At 37.7% G+C, this 23,278-nt stretch overlaps 2 protein-coding genes across 2 annotated transcripts; both read right to left on the bottom strand.

Annotated features, from left to right (window-relative positions):
- Positions 1 to 12,231: 12,231 nt before the first annotated feature.
- LOC113281316 (probable serine/threonine-protein kinase PBL21) lies at positions 12,232 to 16,134 on the bottom strand. The gene is made up of 8 exons (XM_026530025.1): positions 15,562 to 16,134; positions 15,209 to 15,423; positions 14,898 to 15,127; positions 14,582 to 14,708; positions 14,292 to 14,363; positions 13,895 to 14,081; positions 13,454 to 13,580; positions 12,232 to 12,829 (listed from the first exon to the last, which is right to left on the bottom strand). The coding sequence occupies exons 2-8, from the start codon at positions 15,354 to 15,356 to the stop codon at positions 12,548 to 12,550; spliced, it is 1,173 nt and encodes a 390-aa protein (XP_026385810.1). The 5' UTR covers positions 15,357 to 15,423; positions 15,562 to 16,134; the 3' UTR covers positions 12,232 to 12,547.
- Positions 16,135 to 22,181: 6,047 nt separating this feature from the next.
- LOC113278919 lies at positions 22,182 to 22,628 on the bottom strand. The gene has a single exon (XM_026527641.1). The coding sequence runs from the start codon at positions 22,626 to 22,628 to the stop codon at positions 22,182 to 22,184; it is 447 nt and encodes a 148-aa protein (XP_026383426.1).
- Positions 22,629 to 23,278: the final 650 nt, after the last annotated feature.

Below are 23,278 nucleotides of genomic sequence, written 5' to 3'. Positions count from 1 at the left end.
CGACTTTGCCAGAGTTGGCTCAAATCCTAGAGTTCCATACCAGGAACATGGACCCGATGAAGGAGACGATAAACCACATCCTCGACTTTCTCATCATATTAACGTCCGAGTTAGGCGGTATCTCCGCTCCAGAAGCCTCAACATCGGGGACTGAAGCGTCATCTGACCCTCAAATCAACAGCTTCACCACATACGAGAAGCCGGTGGAACAAAAGGTCACACATTTGATCAAAAATCTATGTGAGCTCCTGCACTTCTCTAGGGATCAGCGCACATACACATTTTCAGCACTCAACCAGATATCATCTAGCGTGCAAATAACGCCACCAACACCATCAGTTGAAGAAGTCTCCCTAGTGCCTGGGCATTAGATCGACAACATCTCTTTTGGAGAAGAAGATCGCATGACGGATGAAAGACACAACCGAGCATTGTATGTCACTGGTTTCATCAAAGGCACCGAAATTAGAAGAGCTCTTGTTGACACCGGTGCTTCCACCAACATTATCACTATGAAGACTCTCAGGATGGCCAGATTCCCACAAGGTAAAATCGTTCGCTATCCCATCCTAATGACAGGATTTGAAGGAAGTCAAAGCCATACATATGGATATGCGTACATAGATTTGAGGCTGGGGCCGATTCGATCGAAAGCAAAGTTTCATGTGATCGAGCAAGAACCTGACTACCACATAATATTGGGATGCCCATGGCTCCATGATAACAAGGTGGTTCCTTCAACATACCATCAATGCATGAAGGCCCTGCTCGACAACAAGATCGTTCGTATTCCGGCTTCATCATATCCTTATGCTCCCGTCTATGATACTGAGTTCCTTGAATCTCAAAAAGGCGTCCCAGAACCTCCAAGCAGGATTCGCAGTAATCCACTTCCAAGCTGGAAGACTATCGAGAAGGCTGATAACGATCCGTCATCCTCAGCTGCTAAAATGATCAAGTCTCGTACTGCACCAACTAAACGCCATAATGATCAAGTCTTAACTCCAGGGACAAACTTCACGGCCGATCGAGACGTAGAAGGGAGAGTCATTTATCGCCGACAAAAAGATTAGCAATTAATCGGAGAGAACGATGAAAAGTCTCCCCACCATGAAGAATCGTGTTAGAGTGAGCTATCACTTGAAGAAGAAGTCCAAGATGCCCCACGACAACTACAGGACGACACTGACTCTACCACTGACGATCTTGAAACAATCAACATTGGGGCTGAAGACGATCCAAGGCCAATCCTGATCAGTTCAGCGATATCACCAGAGGAGCGGACCGAGCTGGTAAAATTATTGAAAAAATATCAAGATGTCTTCGCCTGGACGTACAAAGAAATGCCGGGTCTGGATGACAAACTCGTCACCCATCACCTGCACATCGTCCCTGGTTCCAAAGCTGTCAAACAACCGCCCAGACAATTTAGACACGAAATCGAGGAGCAAATCAAGGTCGAAATCCAGAAACTGTTGGCAGCAGGGTTCATCAAGCCTATTCTTCATCTAACGTGGCTAGAAAATGTGGTTCCTGTTAAGAAGAAAAATGGTCAAATCAGATGTTGTGTCGACTTCAGGAACTTGAATAAATGTTGTCCAAAGGATGATTTTCCTCTACCCAACATTGACATGCTCGTCGATGCAACCAGTGGTCACGGTATGTTCTCATTCATGGACGACTATAGTGGGTACAACCAAATCAAGATGTATGAACATGACGCCAACAAGACTGCGTTCCGTAGTCCCATTGGGAATTTTCACTACACTGTGATGCCCTTTGGATTAAAAAATGCTGGTGCCACCTATCAACGATCCATGACTGCCATATTCCATGACATGATGCACAAGCAAGTAGAAGACTATGTTGATGATGTGGTGGTAAAACCGAAGACCCGGGCATCTCATCTCGAAATTCTAAGGCAGGTGTTTGAAAGATGCAGGGAATACAAATTAAAAATGAATCCTTTGAAGTGCGCATTCAGAGTTTCTTCCGGAAAATTCTTAGGATTCCTAGTCATGGCTGAAGGGATCAAAGTCGACCCAGACAAGGCAAAAGCTATTATCACCATGCCTCCTCCACGTACCGTGAAGGAACTACAGAGCTTTATGGGCAAGGTAAATTATATTCGACACTTCATTCCTGTATTAGCTCAACTCATTGCTTCGTTCACACCTCTGCTGAAGAAAGGAGCAAGCTTCACCCGGACAACTGTTCAACAAGAAGCTTTCCATAAAATACAACCGATATTATTGTCACCGGCCGTCATGAGGTCTCCAGTGCAGGGACAACCTCTGATTCTTTACATAACCTCCAGTGACGTCGCCATCGGCGCACTCCTCGCTCAGGAAGACGACGAAGGCGTCGAACTACCGATTTACTACTTCAGCCGCACAATGAGGGATGCTCAACTCCGATATCCAAAGGCCGAAAGGGCATGCCTGGCATTGGTACATTCAATCCAGAAGTTCAGACATTACTTACTATTTAACAGGGTCGTACTCATCTCCAAAGCTGATCCCATAAAGTTCTTGCTATCAAAGCCAGCCTTGATAGGGAGACCAGCGAAGTGGCTCCTCCAGATGTCAAAATTTGACATAGCTTGCACGCCACCTAAAGCCATCAAAGGTCAAGCGGTCGCAGACTTTCTCGCCACTTTTCTAGGGGAAGACACAACAACACTACATGAAGAAGTGCCCGGCGAATTCCTAGACATCTTGGTCATCAAGGAAGAAACATGGCTTCTATACTTTGATGGATATGCCACCCCTAGTAGTGACACCGGAGGAGCGGGCATAGTGTTGGTGTTTCCATATGGTGAAGTTTTCTCACATTCGTTCAAGTTGGATTTCCACTGCACCAACAACTCAGCGGAATATGAAGCCTTCCTATTAGGATTATCCTTGGCCAAGCAAGTAGGATCAACACACCTCGAGATAAGGGGAGATTCAAAATTATTGGTCAACCAGATGAATGGAACGTATTCTCTCAAAGAAATCACACTTGATCCATTCAGAACCGAAGCTCAGCGATTGTTGACCTATTTTGCTGACGCAACGATCGTCCATACTGAACGGACTAACAATAGGCATGTTGATTGCCTAGAAACTCTCGCCTCCAAGCTGCAATTCTAAGGAGCACAGAAAACGATCACTCTACAGAGGCGTACGGTATCTCCAACTTGGCTCACTCAGATCGAAGACATTCCAGCGAACGATTGGCGAGCACCCATCATTCATGAATTGAGAAGCTCTATTTCAGAAGGCCAAGTCAGCCTCAAGAAATTGAAGAACTACTTCTTGCTTCATGGAGGGCTATACTATCAAAACCTTGATGGATCTCTATCACGATGTCTTGGGAGCGACGAAGCGGAAGAACAGCTCAAGCGCATACATGAGGAATTCTGTGGGCAAACGTTAGTGGTAACACTTTACAGAAAGCTTCAAAGAATGGGGTACTACTGTCCATCCATGGAGAATCAGTCAAGAGACTTAAAAGGATCTTGTCCTGATTGCCAAACACCTCCTCATCACTTAGAGGTTTTGACGGTCCACCACACTGGGGACTGGAGGGAGCCTTACATCAAATATCTCCGGGACAACGAACTACCACTGGAAAAGAAGCAAGCAGTCAAACTCATTCAGAAAGCTAAGAGATTCGTCTATCTCGATGGGATCTTATACCGCAAAAGCTTTGGTGGAAATTTACTGAGGTTCTTAGCCGAACACGAAATCCCTACAATCCTGAAGGAAGTACATGATGGAGAACATCAAGGAAAGAGGAAACTATTTCTTCAAATTCATGAGAAATATTATTGGCCAACCATGGAAGATGATGCAGCCGCACACGTTCAGAGGTGTCACCAATGCCAAACCCATGGTAATCTCATCCAGACTCCTTGTCTCCCGTTGAATTATATGAATAGTCCGTGGCCTTTTTACAGCTGGGGACTATATATCATTGGGAAGATCAATCCAGCATCTTCAAAACAACATGAATACATCATCACTGCGACAGAGTACTTCACCAAGTGGGTCGAAGCTATTCCTCTTCGAAGCACCACTGGAGTTACGATTGCCGCCTTCATCAAAGAGCACATAATATGCAGATTCGGAGTTCCTAAGCATATCATAACATATAACGGAACTCCTTTTGCCAATCAAGATGTTGAGAAGCTGCTCAATAAATATGGGATCAAACAAATCTTCTCCACGCCTTACTATCCACAAGGAAATGGTCAAGCAGAAAGTACCAACAAGACTTTGGTCAGGATTATCAGTCGGACGATTCATGACAATCCTCGATCATGGCATGAGAAATTACCCACGGCTCTATGGGCTTACAGAACTGCACCAAGGAGCTCGATCGGCACTTCGCCATATTCCCTTGTCTATGGAGCCGACGCCATACTTCCAGCAGAAATCAAAGTTCCCTCAGCCAGGATTGCAGCATCTAGTGGTGTACAATGAGATGAGGCCGAAATCTCCAGATCAAGAATCGCTGAGCTAGATATGCTGGAATCAAGGAGAACCAAGGTGGAAAAATATGTGGAAGCTTACAAAAAGAGGATCTCCAGAGCCTACAACAAAATGGTAATCCCTCGAACATTTCAAGTAGGATATTTGGTATTAAAGACGGCAAATCACATTCAACGAGACATGTCCGCTCCTAAGTTCTCTCATAAATGAGAAGGGCCATATGTTGTTATCAAAGCAGTGTCTAGCGGATACTACAAAATTTTAGCAATCAATGGAGGAAAGGAAGGAAACATCATCAATGAAAAATGGCTCAAAGCTTATTATGCCTGATCCATGAAACAAACTACCTCTTCATCATTTCAAGCATTTTCAAAAATTAATTTCATTCCTCCAAAGAGCATGCGAATTCTCCTTTGTTCATTAAACATTTCATAAATGAGCAAAATTCGTTCATACCATGATCAACTGTTTCACCTAACTAGAAACTCAGATTTACTCAAAAAAAAACAACCACAAATCTGCTTCCAGGAATGTCTAAACCGCTTGTGGTGAGACCACATTCAAGCAAATCTGCTTCCAGAAATGTCAGCACTTCATGGTCCACAAACCAAAAGGATAATATGTAAAATTTGTTTAAGAAGAACTATGTAAAACCATCACAAATATGGGTTCGAAAGGATACCTATATACCTTCAAGAAGGGTGGAAACTTTTGAAACAACTCAACAAGCTAACTTGAATTTTATCATTACAAGATACAAGGATCTATTGACATACTGTCCGCTTCAAGACAAAGAACTTCAGGTAAGAATTCTAATCATGTCTCTTATTTTGATGACATCATTTTTTATGATCATTTTCCACGTTTCAAAAGAAAGACCAAAAGAAAACAACAACATTATTCCGGTGGTGAGTGTACAACTCACCCTTGTGCAAACTAGGCACAGGTCTTGGAACCTTATCCATGAAAAATCCTGCTGGATAAGGATTACTGCGTGACACGTATACTATTTGTCTCAAGTAGTACTTGTTTATGATAAGTGAAAAGACGAGGGTACCCAAATATACCTAAATCTAAAACTTTTCCACCTATAAGTCCTTTCTCCGAAAGTGATTGTCTATAGACTGAGTCGAGACAATACAACTAATCAGTTTACACTTTGTGTGATCGTCTATAGATACGAGATCGAGACAATACGACAACAAGATAACATGTGTGATTGACTATGGATACAAGATCGAGACAATACAACAACGAAGTATGATTACTTGATAATAGGTTCGGACTTAACCAAACACAATAGGATTGCTATCAAGTAATAGGAATTAACGTTTGTGTATATTACTTCTAATTGTAATAAAAACAATTATAATTGCGGAAATAGAAAAGTATAAGACACAACAAGATTTTGTTAACGAGGAAACCATAAATGCAGAAAAACCCCAGGACCTTGTCCACAATTGAATACTCTCAGGATTAAGCCGCTATACAAAATATAAACCAATTTCGTATAGTTGAGACCAAGAAACTAAACCTATAGTTCACCTAGTTCTGTCTGTATCCCTGCGCCTCCAACTTGTAATAAGTCACACACTTGGAACAATTAATTTGGTTCGTATTCGAAACAGTAAAGGAACAACAAATATGTTCTGTAATAACTCTATTCAAACAAGTGATATGAGTTTGACAAAAGGCTCTTTCGTTTATCCCGATAAACTCTTTTTTTCAGGTTCTTAGATCTATCTAAAAATACAACTACCGAAGTAGTTGGGTCTAGATTTTGCAATCAATACTCTTAGTCACAAAGGCAATATATTTATGTCGATCTACTCAACTAATCAATCAAGATTATCACAAAGATAAACCGATTATAGTTGGATCCGCAACCGATCAAGTTTTGTGCAAACCAAAGATTATGAACTCAAACAAGCAATCTTCTTTGTCTTCAAATCTTCTTAGATCTTCAATAAACACCTGCACACAATCAACTTGAACCTCTCATGATCAATCACACACATAACGAAGTCTCTTAACAATGAATTATCACAAGACGTCTTTAGATCTACAAACAGTCTAAATATCCCCGTCAAAACTTCAATCTAGTTTGAGTGAATCTTATATCAGAAGAGAATATTCTCAAGCATAAACAAACTAGGTGCAATCAAAGTTCAACAACCGTTAGTCAATCAAATCAATCGAAAACTTATAATAAACTGCAATTATCTAGTTTCCCACCAACAATACTCATAGAGCTGCCCAATCCCAAGAAGTCTTTAAAATGAGCGGTCGTAAGAGATTTCGCCTAATTAGGGTACTTTCCTCTCCGAATAGACGGCTCCACCAGTAACAACACAACTAGGTATTTTTTCTGGCTCTAAGGATTAGTTTGCTCGAAATGCAAACTTCAATATTTATAGACCAAGGAAGTTTGGACACCAAGGAATTTCCAAAATCGAAGATATTCTCAAGATATGCAATATATTTCCAAATTCGGTTTTCATAATTCCTGGAAATGCTCTGTCCAAATATTGACCGAAATCTCAGTAGAAAATATCTAATTAGTAAATGCACATTACTAATTTTTATTTTCCAAAGATATGCATTTTAATTGCTGGAAATTAAAAGCATATAAAACTAAAAACCTTAATTAAGAGATTCTCAATTTATTTCGATCCGGGATTCCCCTTTAGTTATTAAGTAATATCTTTGAAAAATAAAAGATAAGATTTACTGCACATGTTCAAAGTATGTCGACATCTTTACTTTGTAAATCCTTTTTCATATTTACAATCTTGGAATCGATTTGCCACACTTCCAAACGTGTTTAGAATTGGTTCATCTGATTTCGAAGAACTATGTGTTTGATCAAAAACATTCAATCACCATTCATGGGTTTAACGGTTCTATTAAAACAAGTTTCGGTTCTACCTCCAAGTGTCTACTAGGATCAGTCATATTAGTTTCCGAAACATTGTTAACTAAGTATCAGGATCGGTTATCACTTATTTATGGTACTTACTTGTGATCGGTTGCACAAGTTATAGGATCGGTCACACCAATTACTAAAACTTGTTAACCTACTACAAGGATCGATTACACATCTTGTGACTAGTCCCAACCAAGTTCTAGGATCTGTTACCCAATGGCTAGGAATGGTCATGCCAATTACAAATATCGATCATCCATCTCAGGTGATTACTTAGGATGGATCAGTTTCACTAATAAAAGTCATACCAATATAAAAGTCATGCATTGTGAATAGTTTTACCAAGATACATAAACAAGTTATGAGCGGTTATACTAAACACACATATTGGTAATCCAAAGATTTGCAATGAATAACAATACCAATAAGCCTAGTGATTTCCCTTTCGATTCATAAAACAAGTTTATGAATTGTACTTCCTTTAAACGAATGTAAAACATTGTTTCCTAGGACGGAATTTTCACCCATACCATACACATAATCACAATAGCATTCATACGATTATGTCGATGTCTTATATACGAAGTTCAAAAGATAGACGTTATACTTCGTATTGCAATTCCTTAATACTATGTCTAACTAGAGTATAATCATTCACAGCTTCGCATCTATGTTTTCAATATGCACGACTTGAAAGATACCTTAGGAATGAAACAGTTCAAGTCAAATATTACTAACCTCAAGTGGAAGGATGATGTCGTCGTTGTAGCTCTTTACTTCTTCAAATTCTTCAAGTCTTCATGTAATACTTGTAAGTCTCATATCCTAGTAACTTTCTAGCTAACCTATACGAAGTTGAATCTAGTAAATAATCAAGCGACTCTTTAAATGAGTTTTGATTCACTAAAATATGACAACCAAACTTGACATACAACGCTTGGTGGGTTCAACCGAGAAATGCTCTAACAATAAGCAACAATCCCTCATATTGAAATCCCTTCATGATAAGTTCAATCACGTGTTTTTGAGGAGACCGTTCTTCCAATTTTCGTTAGGTCATTCTAAAGTAAAAATAAAAACCCCTTATCCATATATTTATAGTAATGGATAAAATACCTTTTTTTTTTATTACTTTTTTTTTTAAGTTTAGTTTTAGAAAGATTGCCCCAGAGGCTTTTATTAATATTATTACTATTATTATTTACACGTGAATGGGAGGAAGTTGGGCAACAATCTGTGCGCCAACACCCTTTTGGATAGCCAAACCTATCCTATTAAAAAGAAAACCTCCTATTTTGTTGTTAGTATCATAGTTAGTCATGCAATTCTTCAATCTCCTCGACAGCAAAACAAGGTCCTCTCCAAGCTCCCCTATCATCGAGAAGGCCAAGACATAAAACCGGTATCCTTGAGATGTGCACTTGGCTAAGTATTTGTTACTTTTATTTTTCTTTATATTTTTATTTTTTATCTTAATTTATCTTATTTTTTTCTTTTTAATTTATCATGTTTGTTTAAGTGCGACTAGGTATTTCATTTTTCATTTTTTTTCAAGCATATTGACAAGGAAAAATAACAAAAAGAACGTAAACGAAATTGTATTCAGCTACGAAAAATAAATATAACAACCCAATTAAACTTGGTTTCTTTTTTTTTGCTAAGAAACAAAATTTTCATTGACAAAGAAGGAAGTTACAAGCATTCACAATAAGACTCTCTCAAGGTAGTTCAAAAAAAGAGGACATGAAGACCAAGTAGCTTTAACACATAACTTCCTAACCCGGCGTGCAAGCCGGTCAGCAAATTTATTCATAGCACGCTTAATATATACAAGCTTAAAAACAGAACTACTAGAGATAATGCAGCAACAGTCTTGAAGAATATCACTGCATCTCCACCCGGCCGAGTGACTGACTCCATTCACAAAATCTACCACTTGCAGACAGTCACTAACAAGAAGAACTTTAGATAAATTCAGCTCCACTGCCCAGGATACAGCCCAAAACAGTGACATTGCTTCAGCACTAACTGCATCAGGAGCAAGTCCAAAGTTCGAATTACAAGAGATTATTCTTCCTGCAACATCACATAAAATCAGACCTGGTTTCGGCTAGGAAAAATATGGATATAGTCGAAACTCAATCTATTTTCGCGTATGAACAACAATTTTAAGTCTGGCAAAGAAAAACAAAATAAAATCTTAAACGAGCCCAATATAAAAAAATAATATTTGTAATGTTAATAACATAATTTAAAAAGTAAAGGGTAACGCAGTTATTTTCTAACAATAAAACATTCCTTATCACGGAGCGACCGATATAATAATTATTTATGAGTCCCCTTAATAATATACTAGTCCCCAAATGTGAGGAGAGCCGTCATATTTGCTTATATCTTGGGTTTCATTATAAGATGGTCACAACCTGTGAACAATTGAACCCATGCCAGTTGGGGAGCTGGCTAGCGCCTTTTCCCCATGCCGAAAAAGTGAACCCACGGCGCGAAAAGCGCCAAGGACGAACTCCACCTGTGTAACTTGCACATCCCGCACTAGGTCAAGATAAAGGAAAGTTGTGACAGTCTTGGCAAGCCGGCATAGAAACCCAACCATATCTTCATGAGATGAAACCCACAAATAACTGTTTAGGCCGACCTTGTGGTTCATTTTGGCTTCCCTTTATAGCCTACCCCAACTTGTTTGGGACAAAAAGTCTATGTTTTCGATTTCAGAAGAATTGCTTTTGCTTTGTACTGGAAACTCCCAATGAAATAGCAACCTCGTAAAGAAGATCCTCTACCATTCATTTTCATTATCAAAGCCAACATTAGTAAAAAAACTTAACACCCTTAGACCTAGCTTCCTTTGCTAACTTGTCCTCTAGATGCAAAAAATCTCTGTTTAAGAACTTAAAAGTAAATATAAGTAAACGAATCAAATAGAGCTTGACGGTTTATGATATTGACTTGAGCCCTCCAAGTTTAAGTTATTTTTTTTTATTTTTTTAAATTCACTAGATTTTCACAATCATTTAAGAGTCTTAGATGGTAGGTGAAAGATCTGAAGCAAAATCCTTTCCGAAGACTCTTAGATGACTGGTGAAAGATCTGAAGCCCATAAGCCATCTACGTACTATCAGACCGACATTGTTTCCAGTGACCTGTTTTTATCAATAATAGGGTTAGGGATTGCAAAATCCATGGAGAAGCCAGACTCCAAAAAGGAGACACCGATAATAATAAACCAATCAAAGTCATTGTTTCAACAATATTAGAATGATTCTTAATCTTATTTTGTCTGGGTCCAGCAACATATGTCTTTGAATTCCAAATTGATGGAATCAATTAGCTTGATTGGGTTAGGCACATTTTTATCAAAAATGTCAGGATTCCTATATTTCCAAATTGGGGGTAACACTCTTTCTATTAAATCCTCATAGATTTATCTCTTGGGCTAGAGCTCGTGGCGGGAGAAATGGTAGGAAATGCAGGAGGGGAAAAAAGCTTGTGTTGATTGTTGTCTTTTGTAACCAACCAATGTAATTTTCATTTTCAAATTTTGTAAAAGAACTTGCACTCGAATTGTAATCGAGTCTATGAGGTTTATTGATAATGTAATATTTGTAATCTCTTTGGTAAAAGGCGAATATATCCATGTAAGAATTGGTTCAATTATTACATAATTAGTTGTTTTTCGATTTGCCTTTTACATGAAATATTCATTAAAACTCAAAAATCTTAAAAATCTAAATTTCTACACTTGTTGGTATGTATTTGCATAATTTTCAATGAAAAAATAAAATAAAATAATCTGTTAGTAGTATTATCTTATCTACCTATATTGTATGCTTGAATTCCATAATATTTTGTGTACAAAAAAAAATCCAAAATAATAAATGAGGGAAGATCCATGGACACTCTTAGATGGACAAGGTTAGACATGATTTGCGTCATTTCTTCCGCAAAACCCAAACGACAATAAATTTAAGTATAATATTTTGATGATATGTACTTCTTATAAGATTCTACATTTCTACAAAAAATGAGCACAAAACGAGATGTATTGAATGACTATCTACCCCTTTGAATATTAGTCGTTCAAATTTAACGGTTGAAATTAAGATTGGTAGATGGTGAGGTTTGCTATCTCGAATTGCGTTAATTTTTTTTTGTAGGAATATAGAGTCTTATAAGAGGAACATATCATCAAATATTACACTTAAATTCATTATCGTTTAGATTTTGCGAAGAAAATGACACAAATTTTGTCTGATGTCCATCTAAGAGTGTCCACGGATAGTAAATAATGTTCCCTTTCGTCCATGTCTCCACGGGCCACGATAATTCTCTCACATATATTAAAGCACGTTGTATTTTTTCAAACATGGAGTTGCGCAACTTGGTGGGGAGTTTAACTCGTGGGAGGGATTCCTACCTAGTCATTGTGGGATCTTAATTTCCTTAGGTTCGAGATTCCCATGACACAATGCTCCCCTGAGTCATGATAGAAGGCACCCTTGTATTTGCTCCTACATGGATCTCTCGAATAAAAACCGATAGGATTCAATGTGAATAATCAAGAAAATCCGCAGTCGAAACATGCCATATCTCTACCAACGAGCTGGTGGCCGGTTCTATATCACTCACTTGGATATCTGTACAATGTACAACCAAATGGCTATTGCTAATTAGCTAGCAATCCTAGTGCAAACTGCCAGCTAGCCAGATTTCATTATTTTTATCGTTACAACTCTCATAATTTGTTTTATTCTCCAGTATAGCTTGTGTTATCTTGTTAAGTTTAAAACAGTAGAAAGAGAGACGCGACAAAGACCAAACTCAAGCTTCTGTATATTGTGTATTTAACAATAAATAATAGTAAATGTTATACATAGCAGTGCAGTCGAAGAACGAAAAATGAAGATCGAACTGATATTTAGTTAGTTCATATAACATGATTTCATATCTCAACACAATGAATTGGGTAAAATGACCACAATAATGATAAAAAGAAAAGAAACAAAGCTGTTCTTTTTACACTTGCCAAACAGCTGAACATTTTTTTTAACTCTACAGTTTGAAGGGAAAAAGGAAAAGCTATATGCATGTATGAGGTTTCTTCACCGTTTCTGAATCTGAATTGTAGTTATCTGAAACTAGTAGTAGTTGCCGTTGTAGTAAATAGTTGGCTCCCAAGGGTAAAGATTGGGGTTCCTTCGCCCATGATGGTAGTCAAGCTCCTTTCTTTCTCTAAGATTCTATCTAGCTCCGTGGCAACATGATTCATGGTTGGCCGTCTCTGACTAGATGTATCCACGCACTGTGCTGTCAACTGTATAAATTCTTTCATCACTTCAGCTGTGTAACTGCTGCCCAGTTTGTGATCAATGATTGTTGATAAATGGCTCCAGTCCTGATAATTTTGCACCTTCACATTGTCAACAACAGCAAGAAACGAAGAGGCATTTAGAAAGAGAACACAATAGAGCAACTATAATAAAAAGATTGAGAAACTACACTTGCTAATACATGCATGACTGAGCATATTGGCACCAAGGTATTATACAATTTACTCTCATACTTGAACTGGCTGTTGAATCCAGAGGGAGATTTCAAGGGCTACAGTAAGTGAAAATGGGATCATTTATACTACAAGCAAAACGAACAACAACAGAGTTGAGGTTGAATCAAGAAAACCCAAAGTTTAGATTGGTATGACTCCTGTCAGGGTTAGAGGTGGATTTCCAAGGGAGAATCTTTCCTTCTAGTCATTTATTGACTACTAAATAGTGAATGGTCATGGAGCACAAGTAGTACCAGGGTACACATAACAGTGTACTTTCCTGCTCAGATTTCATTGATAAGATCCTTACTCAAGCCAACACCAGATATCTAGGATATTTGGTAGACATGTTGTCTGACAACAGCTGATAAAATGGTCAGTGACAGATTCACTCCCATGATAACCAAGGTAAATAGGAGTAAAAACATGCGTCTCTGAGGGGAGCTGGCATGACCAGATTTGTCTATGGAGAAATATAAAGATAAGTACCCATTCAACTAGGCTCTGATCAGACTCTGAAGACTGCATCGCTTCCCTCCCGCTTATCAACTCCAGCAAGAATACTCCAAAACTGTATACATCACTTCTCTCGGAGAATCTTCCGAACTCTCTCACCCTACACATGTATGCAACATGCGCATTAGCAGCAGCAAGTAGAAATGTAAAGTGAAATTGTTTGCTCAAAAATAACAAGTACAGATACTAATCATATTCATTATTGAATGGATGTCTAAGTACTGTATTATTTTATTTACTGTTCTTCTCTACATTTTGATATCAGCAGGAGACATTTCTTTATAGTTAGCGAATTAAATAATAAATATATCATTAAACATGTTGCGAAAGAAGGAACTCACAACCACCAAGTTTGCATTCAACAAAAATCTAATTTGTAAAACATTTTTGTGAGAGCTAGAGATAAAGATTTACTCTGGAGCAAGGAATATATGATCAGCCATCACTTGAGAGGATGTTCCTGCCATGTCAACTCTACCGAGTAAATTGCGAATTCCCGCATCTGCAACTTTAGCAATGAAATTTTCATCCACAAGGACATTCGCTGTTTTGAAATTCTTATGTACCAAGGGAGGACTCATAGTGTGCAGGTGGGCTAAACCTGCATGTAAATTATAGGAAAGACGTTATGCAGAGAGTACTGCTTCAAGACTCCAGTCCATAAAGAGGACATTCTAGATTAACATAATATCTTAGAGGCAGCGTACAACAGTATGGGCGAACAAAGAACCTTATAATACTTTCCTTACTAAAATAAACAAAACCAATACCAGGAAAGCCATCAATGCTCTCTGATTTTGCAGAGGATCACCTTTAGCTGCTCCAAGAGCTATTGGAAGCCTATGCTTGAGTTCTAGCTTCTCCTCAGGAACCTCAGATGCCCCTACCAGAAATACAAAAGTAGACTCACTTAGCATGGCTGTTGAGAAGAGATTCAACAAAGTGGGAAAATAATTGATAGATACTATATGGTCTACACTCAGTCTCATAAAAGTTAGGATTACATATCATCCACTTGGTATTGTTGCAAAGTCAAGTGAGTACATACACTTCAGTACGGAAGCAAAATGACCAAACAAATGTAAATAGAGGGACAATTACCATTTAAGTGACTAGAAACACTTCCATTGGGTATGTACTCATAGATGAGCATTTGCTGATTAATTTCCTGGCAATATCCCAAAAGACTGACGAGGTTCCGATGCTGAATAGACGAAAGGTAACGAACCTGGTAGAAATTCTCAGCCAAATAATGTGTGAATCAGTATGACAGATAACAGTGGAGAACTATTTGTTTTTGAAGGACCCCCATTGGACATATTTGTTTTTGCAGGAACCCAAACAAGACATCCCACTTAATTCTGCAAATTATTTTTCTCGAAAAACTAACTGCGATCTTAATCAAAGTTGCTCATACCTCTACTACGAATTCCTGACTAGGTGCACCTGGCCGTTTTTTAATAGCCACAATCATCCCATCTTGAAGCAAACCCTTATACACATCACCAAATTTTCCATTACCAATCAAATTTATGTCACTAAAATTCTTTGTTGCCGCAGCCAATTCTTCCAGTGCAAAACGCCTTGCTTCAGATTGTAGATTTATGCCACCCCGTAAAGACAACACGGTGCCAACATTTCTTCCCACTGCAAATCATAATAAAATTTGAGCATCAAAATGTAATTCCCTCACTCTATAAACAACAATTGTAATGTAAAATGCAGTACCTTGAACAGATGGATCAGAAGACCCCGACTCAGAAGTTCTTGAGATAGTCTTGTTACGAAGTAGACAGAACCACAAAAAGATTATAATCCCCACCAATGCCACGGCTCCTGCAGCACCTCCCAGTATTGCTGCAAGAGTCTTTGACATTTGGTTGGGAACCCAGCTCAGCTATGAAGAACACTACCCTCGCCGAATATATGCCTAAACATCTAACCTGAAATATAATGGATGTAAACCCATCTAAGCATTTGAAATAGAAAACATATACTCAATACAATGAATATAATCAACCAGCATTAATAATAATAACCGAGAAAAAGAAAAAGAAGATGAAGATGAAGATGAAACTCACCTACATTCCATTCTCTGTAATCTTTCTCCCTGATTCCAATCAATATAAACCTCCAACAAAGAAATGGAGAAATACCCAGGTCAAGAAAACTAGTTTGTTCAATAACACCCAACTTGAATTACTAAGTAATAAATCCGAAGATAACCTCCCCTTGGCTGGCTTCCAAGTCAAATATAGAGATACTAAGATCTTTTATTCTTCTCTGTGTCCTCCTCTTCCTCTTCTCCTCATCATCATAATCATTATCTTAATACTCTTCTTAAACTGACAACAATGCCGACAGATTACAACCTTTTGCCGACAGAGAAAGTCTGAACATCTTACCAAACAATCATCAAACACAAAGCAAGCAAAACCCACTACAGGCAGTACAAGTCCATCCTTAAATAAAGTTCCAAACGATGAAGTAGAGAATAAGGATAACAAGCGGGGTTTTTTCAGTTTCTTCTTGTTCTTTGGTCTTGTTCTTATTGTTGTTGGTGTTGTACTGTGGTTTGGCTGTAAAGCATATGAATGTGGTTGTTGTTGTTTGTTCTTCTTGTCTGGTTATGCTGCAACTTGGAGGAGGGCCCTTTCTTTCTTTCTTTCTTTTTCTTTCTTTCTTTCTTTCTTTTGGGGAGTTTATTAGGACAGGGTATCTTAGGCTGTAACATACTCCTAATAGCGGCAGTAATATTAATAATTAAATATAACCTCCTATCCTATTTAGATAATAAAATTGCATTTCATCATTTTTCTTTTCTAAAGCATGAATTTAATTAATTATTACTGAGCAACTGTCATGGGAGAGTATATTTCACCCAATGGGTCATTATTACATTTTGATTGGGTCATCGATCCAGGATTGGGTGATCCTGGATGGCTGGATCGATGTTGAGAAGAACAAACGGGTGTACGTAAGAAAATTCAGCATTTCATTTACCGCTTGATTTCTTTTTCACTAATTATCTGGATCGTTCATTGTAGGATTTGGTTTATGTTCGGTTTGATTTTCATGATCATTCACATTGCATCCGTATTATCGTGGTAGTATTCTTTGATGAGTTTCTGAATTTAATTTTTTCTTTTGATTCTGGTTTTATATAAAGAGAGAATGTAATAGTTAAGTCGATATATTGTACACTAAACATGCCAAGTTAGCTATAAGAAATGAGAGCTGGACAGAATTTAATGTAGGTTACGTGGATTATCATATTCTTTAATTTCATTAATAAATCGTCGTGTATCGAAAATAAAATTTGCACTACTTAATAGCTTTCCATTTAACCATTGAAATGGATGATCTTTTATAAATTTATAATCAACCAATTTTTCAAATTTTTTGGTTAAAGATGTTGCGTGGTAGATTTTGAAGTCTAATTCAGGGTTAACATTTCATATAATTGGCAAAAGAAAATATATAACACGTAAATTCTTGTTATTAGTTTCGAAGTCTAGTGAAGGATTCACATATTATAAAATTGGCAAAAGAAAATGTGACTCTAGTGACTCTAAGTTATAAATTTTCAAATGAAATAAAAAATAGTAAGTTGAACAATTAATATGATGAAATTGTAATAAGTACACAATTTTGTGATTCATCTTAAATTTGTTGATGTTGATGATAAAGTGGCGGTCCGGAAGTTTCTATTAATATCACCTTACAATTTTATCATTGTGCTATCCGAAGACATCATCGGTTAATTTCATCGTAAGTTTTAGATTTTATGCATTCATGAAGCCCCTATTTTTTTGTTTTTGTAATTTATGACCGAGAATTTTCGATTTGTGACATAGTAAAAACTGTAAATTGGGACAATCAATACGATGGAATTGTAATAAGTATACAATTTTGTGATTCATCATAAATTTCTTGATGTTCACGACAAAGTGGAAGTTTGGAGGTCGCTATTAATATCACGTAACAACTTTATAATTGTGCTATATACAGTGACATCATTGGTTAATAATTCATTGTCAAATTAATAAATCAGGCAACATAAAGGTGCTTAGGGCAAGACCATGATGGGCAACATGCCCCTTACATGTAGAAGTCAAGGCATTTCTTTAAGCGCTCAAGTGGAATAAGGATCTGAAGATAAAATCATAGTATTGTTTTGTCAATGATCGCAAAAATCTCGTCTCGGCTATGCATGGAGATCAATCTTCTCAGTATCATTGGAGAGTGCATAATACTATCTTGAAATGTAAAAATTTATTTCTTTTTCAGTAATGTTTGTTTTAAGGTTAGACATAGAAATTTCTTGTTTTGAGTAGTCAAAATAGGAAGAAAAAAAAACTAGAATATTAAGTGTTAAAAGCGTCTCTACATAATATTTCCTAGTGAAACAAAAACACCTATTGGAAAAACTGAGAAGGAACTTGTTCCCGATTCTCAGTAATGTAACTTCTACTTCTTAACAGATTCGGCAGTTATAAAAAAATAAAAATGAAAAACTGAAAGTACAAGCAAGGTAGTTAATTTCGGATTCCGGTTTATCTCGGTCCCGAGCGAGACACTGGTACAACATTGTCTCGGGGAGATTCCGTTTTCAAATTTCGGTGTAATTTCGGTTCCAACTTTTATAATAAGAAGTGTTTGTTGCCAGGTTCAATTAATCCCAATCCTAGTTTGAGTCAGACTAGAAGATTGAGGGAGTATTGACCCACTTAAAAGAAACATAGTATTAGTAAATCTGGTTGTTCACCTTCCTCATCATCAACACCAAATGATAATTTTAGATCAAGAAATTCAAACACAACAACAAGCAATAATACTAGTGAGTGAATTAATCTGTTTAATTTTTGTACTTGAGATTAATCCACTCAATTTAAAAAAAAATTTATATATATATATATATTTCGGCCGAAATTCCGACCGAAAAACGCGTTTCCGGCCGAAATTTTCGCAAAGATTTCGTCCGGCCGAAATTAACAAAATCTCTTCTTCTTGGACCGAAATCCGAAATTTCGCCGAAATTTCGGCCGAGATGGCCGAAATCGACTACATAGAGTACAAGTACTAGAACAATAATAGAAAAATGATTGGAAACATAAATTGATTAAAGAAAAAGCTATATCTCAATACATTTAGATTAGCTAAGAATATATTAAGGGTTTAAAGAGAGAAAAGAAAAGAATATGTGGGAGTATGTTTGATTGTCCTGTATAGTGGTCTGGTATTTGCGAATTTTGTATTCACAGGTGCTGTGGAGGTTTTAACTTCATTCTCTGCCAGCTAGGTTTAAATTGCCATTCCTCCTCTCTTTTAATATCATCATTGACAAATTTTAAATTAATTTTTTAATACAGGAATTTAAAATCAAAAGGCTAAATAAGGGGTGGTATTATTAACATTGGTTGTAGGAGATTCATTTTTTACAATATATTTACGGGCTTACGGCTTTATGTTTTAAATTTGTATCTTATTTTTCAGATTAATTTTTGGAGTGTCAAAAACACATTGGATTCTTACTTGTTATTAGCTCAAATGTGTTTTAATCTTTTGAAATGAAAGTTTGAATTGAAGGATGGTCTACACAACCCTACTAATCAAAAGTTGATACGAGCCAGAAAACGTGAACACTAAATCACTAACGCCGCACAATTTTTCTTATGCAATTAGTGAACATCTTTTTTCTTAAAATTAGTGATTACTAAATAAATAAGTGAACTATGAGCTAGTTGGAATTCTATGTCTTACGACAAAATATATTTTCATTTATTATTTTTTTGTTAAAATTACTTTTAATAGTCTTAATATCTTTTTTTTAATTTCTTTTTTCTTTTAATAGTCTTAATGATTTCAAGGGATGACAATTTGCCCCACCTAAACCCTTCCTCTGGTGTATCCGTCTTTATTAGGTATGGTTTTATCCGCACAAACATGAAACTGAGTCGAATACATGTAATTCCCGAAATTAGTGATGCATCAAAGGGGCGGGATGAGATTTAAGGTCCCCGCCCCATACCTTCCACATACCTTTCATATCTAAGATTTTGTTGCTAATTCTTTTTATTTATTTATTTTTAAAATTTACAAAAGGATTATTCAAAAGGATTCTCATCGGACAAGAAACTTGTCGGGAGCCTAGCAACAAGCTGGGCTCCAACCCCATTTTGTACTACCACACTTAATCTGTGAAAAAGGAAATCTCCTACCCGCATATTAGCGTCATGGCTAGCCATTTAATTGCGAAGACGTTTAATAAAATTGGTCGTATCAACTCCAAGCTCGCCAAGAGTAGTAAAAGCCAAAGCCTCAAACCCATATCCCTGTGATGTACATTTTTTCCAAATACCTGGTGTTCTTACGAACAACGGCATCCTTGAGAGCTTGTCCCAACTCCAAAGAACGACCATTACTTCCTGCAAAGGGTGAAACAATCGTCACATCCAAACAAACATCGTGACCATTATCCCAATTGTGTACCAAAATGTCCGCTGGTCTCAGAGAAGTGCCGTTATTAGCAAGAAGCCCCAAGTCCACCTCCTTACGTGCCAAAACTCCATCACGGTAGTGTATGTCTGCAATCGTATCACGCACCAAATCATGTCGGAATTTAAGGCCTACTTCATTCGCGCAATGCACATCATGATCACCAAAAACATCCATCTCCCTCTTGCAAAAGGGGCATGTGTTGTCCAACTCAAAAAGGTGGATCCCAAGTATGTAACATAGCACCGCACTGAACTGCCTTGCAAAAATTGTCTGATTTAAGCCAGCTATAGTAATGGCCAATAAAAAATCTAAAGCATGCTTCACTTGATTACTCTGCCAAAGTATCAAATCACGTTCAGATAACTTGAAATTGGTAGTCAAATTCTTCTTTACTGCATCAAAATAAAAAACTGCCAAGGTTTTCATTGAATGAGTGGCAGAGCTATCAACGCATATAGGAGAAACAAGACTACACACATAGTTGAAGGAAGCAGCAGCTCGCACGAGGTGGGTGCTGAAACCACTGATGCCAGTGCGTCTCAAGATAACAGACTGAATTTCAAGAGTCTGTAGACACGATGCTAAAAAAACAATAATGCGCAGTATCTTGCATCGAATAAACTCCTAAGCCGCTCAACCTGAGTGGCAAGTTGGAAAGCCTTTGTTGCAGGGGACCAAAACCAGGGCCATCTCCAGTGATCACATGACACAGAAACTTATACAGTTGAGAGTCGAACAGATCCCGAGCCTCATACATGTAATCCGACAGGGTGGTTCGAAGAGCAAAGTATAACCGAGAAACTCCAGCACAATTCCTAAACAAAAGAATTTCACACTATGGATCTTCAAGTTTCTCAACTGCATCAATAAGTTCCACAGTTTTATGGAATTTTTTCACAACCAAATCGGCATTGAACTGGGCATCAAGACTGATGGGAGCTCCTAGTAACTTAACCCCTTTCTCTGGCCTGCTAATGTCTGGCGGAAAACACCTGCAGTGGTTGCTCTGGGATCCGGAGAAGGCCAGAATAATTCTGTCTTCTTAATGTTCAGAAATAGCCCCCTATCAACACCTTCCTCCTGTATAATCTGAAGTGTCTTTGCCACCATCATAGTGTCACCAATCACCTTACCATCATCAAGGTACCAGGCCTGAAGTTCCAACTCACATCGTTTGGCGATACTCGAAACTAAGGGGTGGAGATTAAGAGCGAATAAAAGCGGTCCCAAAAGATCACCCTGTTGCACCCCCTGAGCTGAAGAAATTACATGATCCATGTAGTATAATCGTGCCGGCGAAGCATAGCAAATCTCAACCCAACGGGATATAGAGGGACATAAATTACGTACCTCAGCAATCATTGCAGTTCTATCAATAAGGTTGAACGCATTAGAGAAATCCAAAAGCAACATGGAAAGATTATCATGATCCCATTTCTCTTCCATCATACGATTTACAGCATGTAAAATCGCCTCCCCACCACACTTAGCTCCCACACCAAACTGGAAATCACCCAGGTAAGAACTCATCTCCTGGCCAACGAAGGAAGCAACACATTTAGAAACGAGCCTTCTCCAAATTGTGCTGCAATCGGGGGAAAACCACCACCAGGCTTGGTAAGTTGGATGAGATGACCACTAGCCACAAAGGCCCCCGAAACATATGGGCACGAGCCTGCCAACCATAAGTTAACTACGTCCGTGATAGATGCAATTAATTCATCCGATAAAACAGCAGCAACTCCACTGATAACGTCAAGGAGATGTTGCGCATGAATTCCGTCTCTTCCACATGATGTCCCTTTTGGGAAACTCTTCAATCTTCCTAGCACCAAATCAGTTGAAGCTATCATGGCACCTTGGGAAGGTGGAGTATATGGAATATTTTAGATAACATATTGTTTAGATCCCGCCGGAGTGTACCCATCATCTAGCAAGAAACCTTTTTTTTTATTATTATTATCCATTTTTTATTAGTGGTTGATAGCCCATATAGGGCTATTATAAACTCTTCATACCAACTATGTCTAATAAAAGAAGAAAGTGTCTGATTTGCAAGCTTATGTGCTGCCTTATTAGCATCTCCAGGTTCAGACTACACGACCGTTGATCAAAAGAACTATTAACAACAAGTATATAACGTCTTCAATATAGTTGTTCGTGGTACAACTCACTGCATTCTTATCTCTATTGATAGCCTTTACTTTACATTCACAATATCCCTCCAACAAAATTCTCTTGATGCCCCTTTTTTTGCCCAACAGAGTGCCATATGCGCAGCTTCAGCCCCTGCTGCATTCACTGATGGGGTATTCCGGGATCTAAGTCCATGTTGCGTACCTGCAAAATCTCTAATTATTAGACCCAATCCCGCATTACCGGTTTCAATAATGAATGTTGCATCGAAGTTAATTTTAAGTTCATTGTCAATATGAGGTTTCGAAGAAGCAATGGGTCTTCCATTAACAATGTTATTTCTAACTGTAGACAAACAAGAAGATTTCCAATCATTATAGCTATTACCGATTCTGTTAGCAATACTCCATATATTAAGTTGCACATTCTCAAAGACTAGACTGCATTTAGCCTTCCAAATATGCCATATGATAATTCTATCCTTGCAAGCATCGTGTATCGTATTCTGCATATTGTTAGATACATAGACAACAAATGTATTAGATGACCAAACATCAAAGTTAACACAGCCAATTGCAGCAGTTAAGTCATTATCATAATGTCTCTAGATGGCTTTATACACTTGTAGATGGTGGATTTTCGACAATGGTAAAATCGTAAAACCATAATTATACATACTCCGGATCAGGCAATCGGATGAGTATTGAGACTCATGTCTCTCATTAAAGCATGAAATCTCATGCCATGAACCTCTGACTGAGAAGGCTGTCTCTCAGAGTATATATAGATGTGTAGTCTCCCAGCTGAGGCCACGACACATCTCATGAATACTGAGCAATTTCAGTAATTATTTCTGTATATAATCGAAAGATTGGACGGATCCTAGACAGCATGCCTGTTAATATAGAGCAACAACGTCTTGAGGATGCAACCAGGTTTTCCCTGACTAAATAGGAGAAGTATGACACTCCAGCAAGTTCATATTACTCAAACTCTCAGATAATTAATACTCCTAGACAGCATACCTGCTAGTATAGAGCCATCAATTAATTATCTCTGATTATAACTGAATGTGACCCTATATTCTACGAATCTTTGAATATTTCGTTACTTCAATCTATGATTCTTCCCAGCAGAGTTCCATGGGTTAGTAATAAATAT

Source organism: Papaver somniferum, chromosome 5, assembly GCF_003573695.1.
Source record: "Papaver somniferum cultivar HN1 chromosome 5, ASM357369v1, whole genome shotgun sequence".
Taxonomy (NCBI): Eukaryota; Viridiplantae; Streptophyta; class Magnoliopsida; order Ranunculales; family Papaveraceae; genus Papaver; species Papaver somniferum.
Note: the sequence above shows the minus strand (reverse complement) of the source record. Positions and strands in the feature narration are given on the sequence as shown.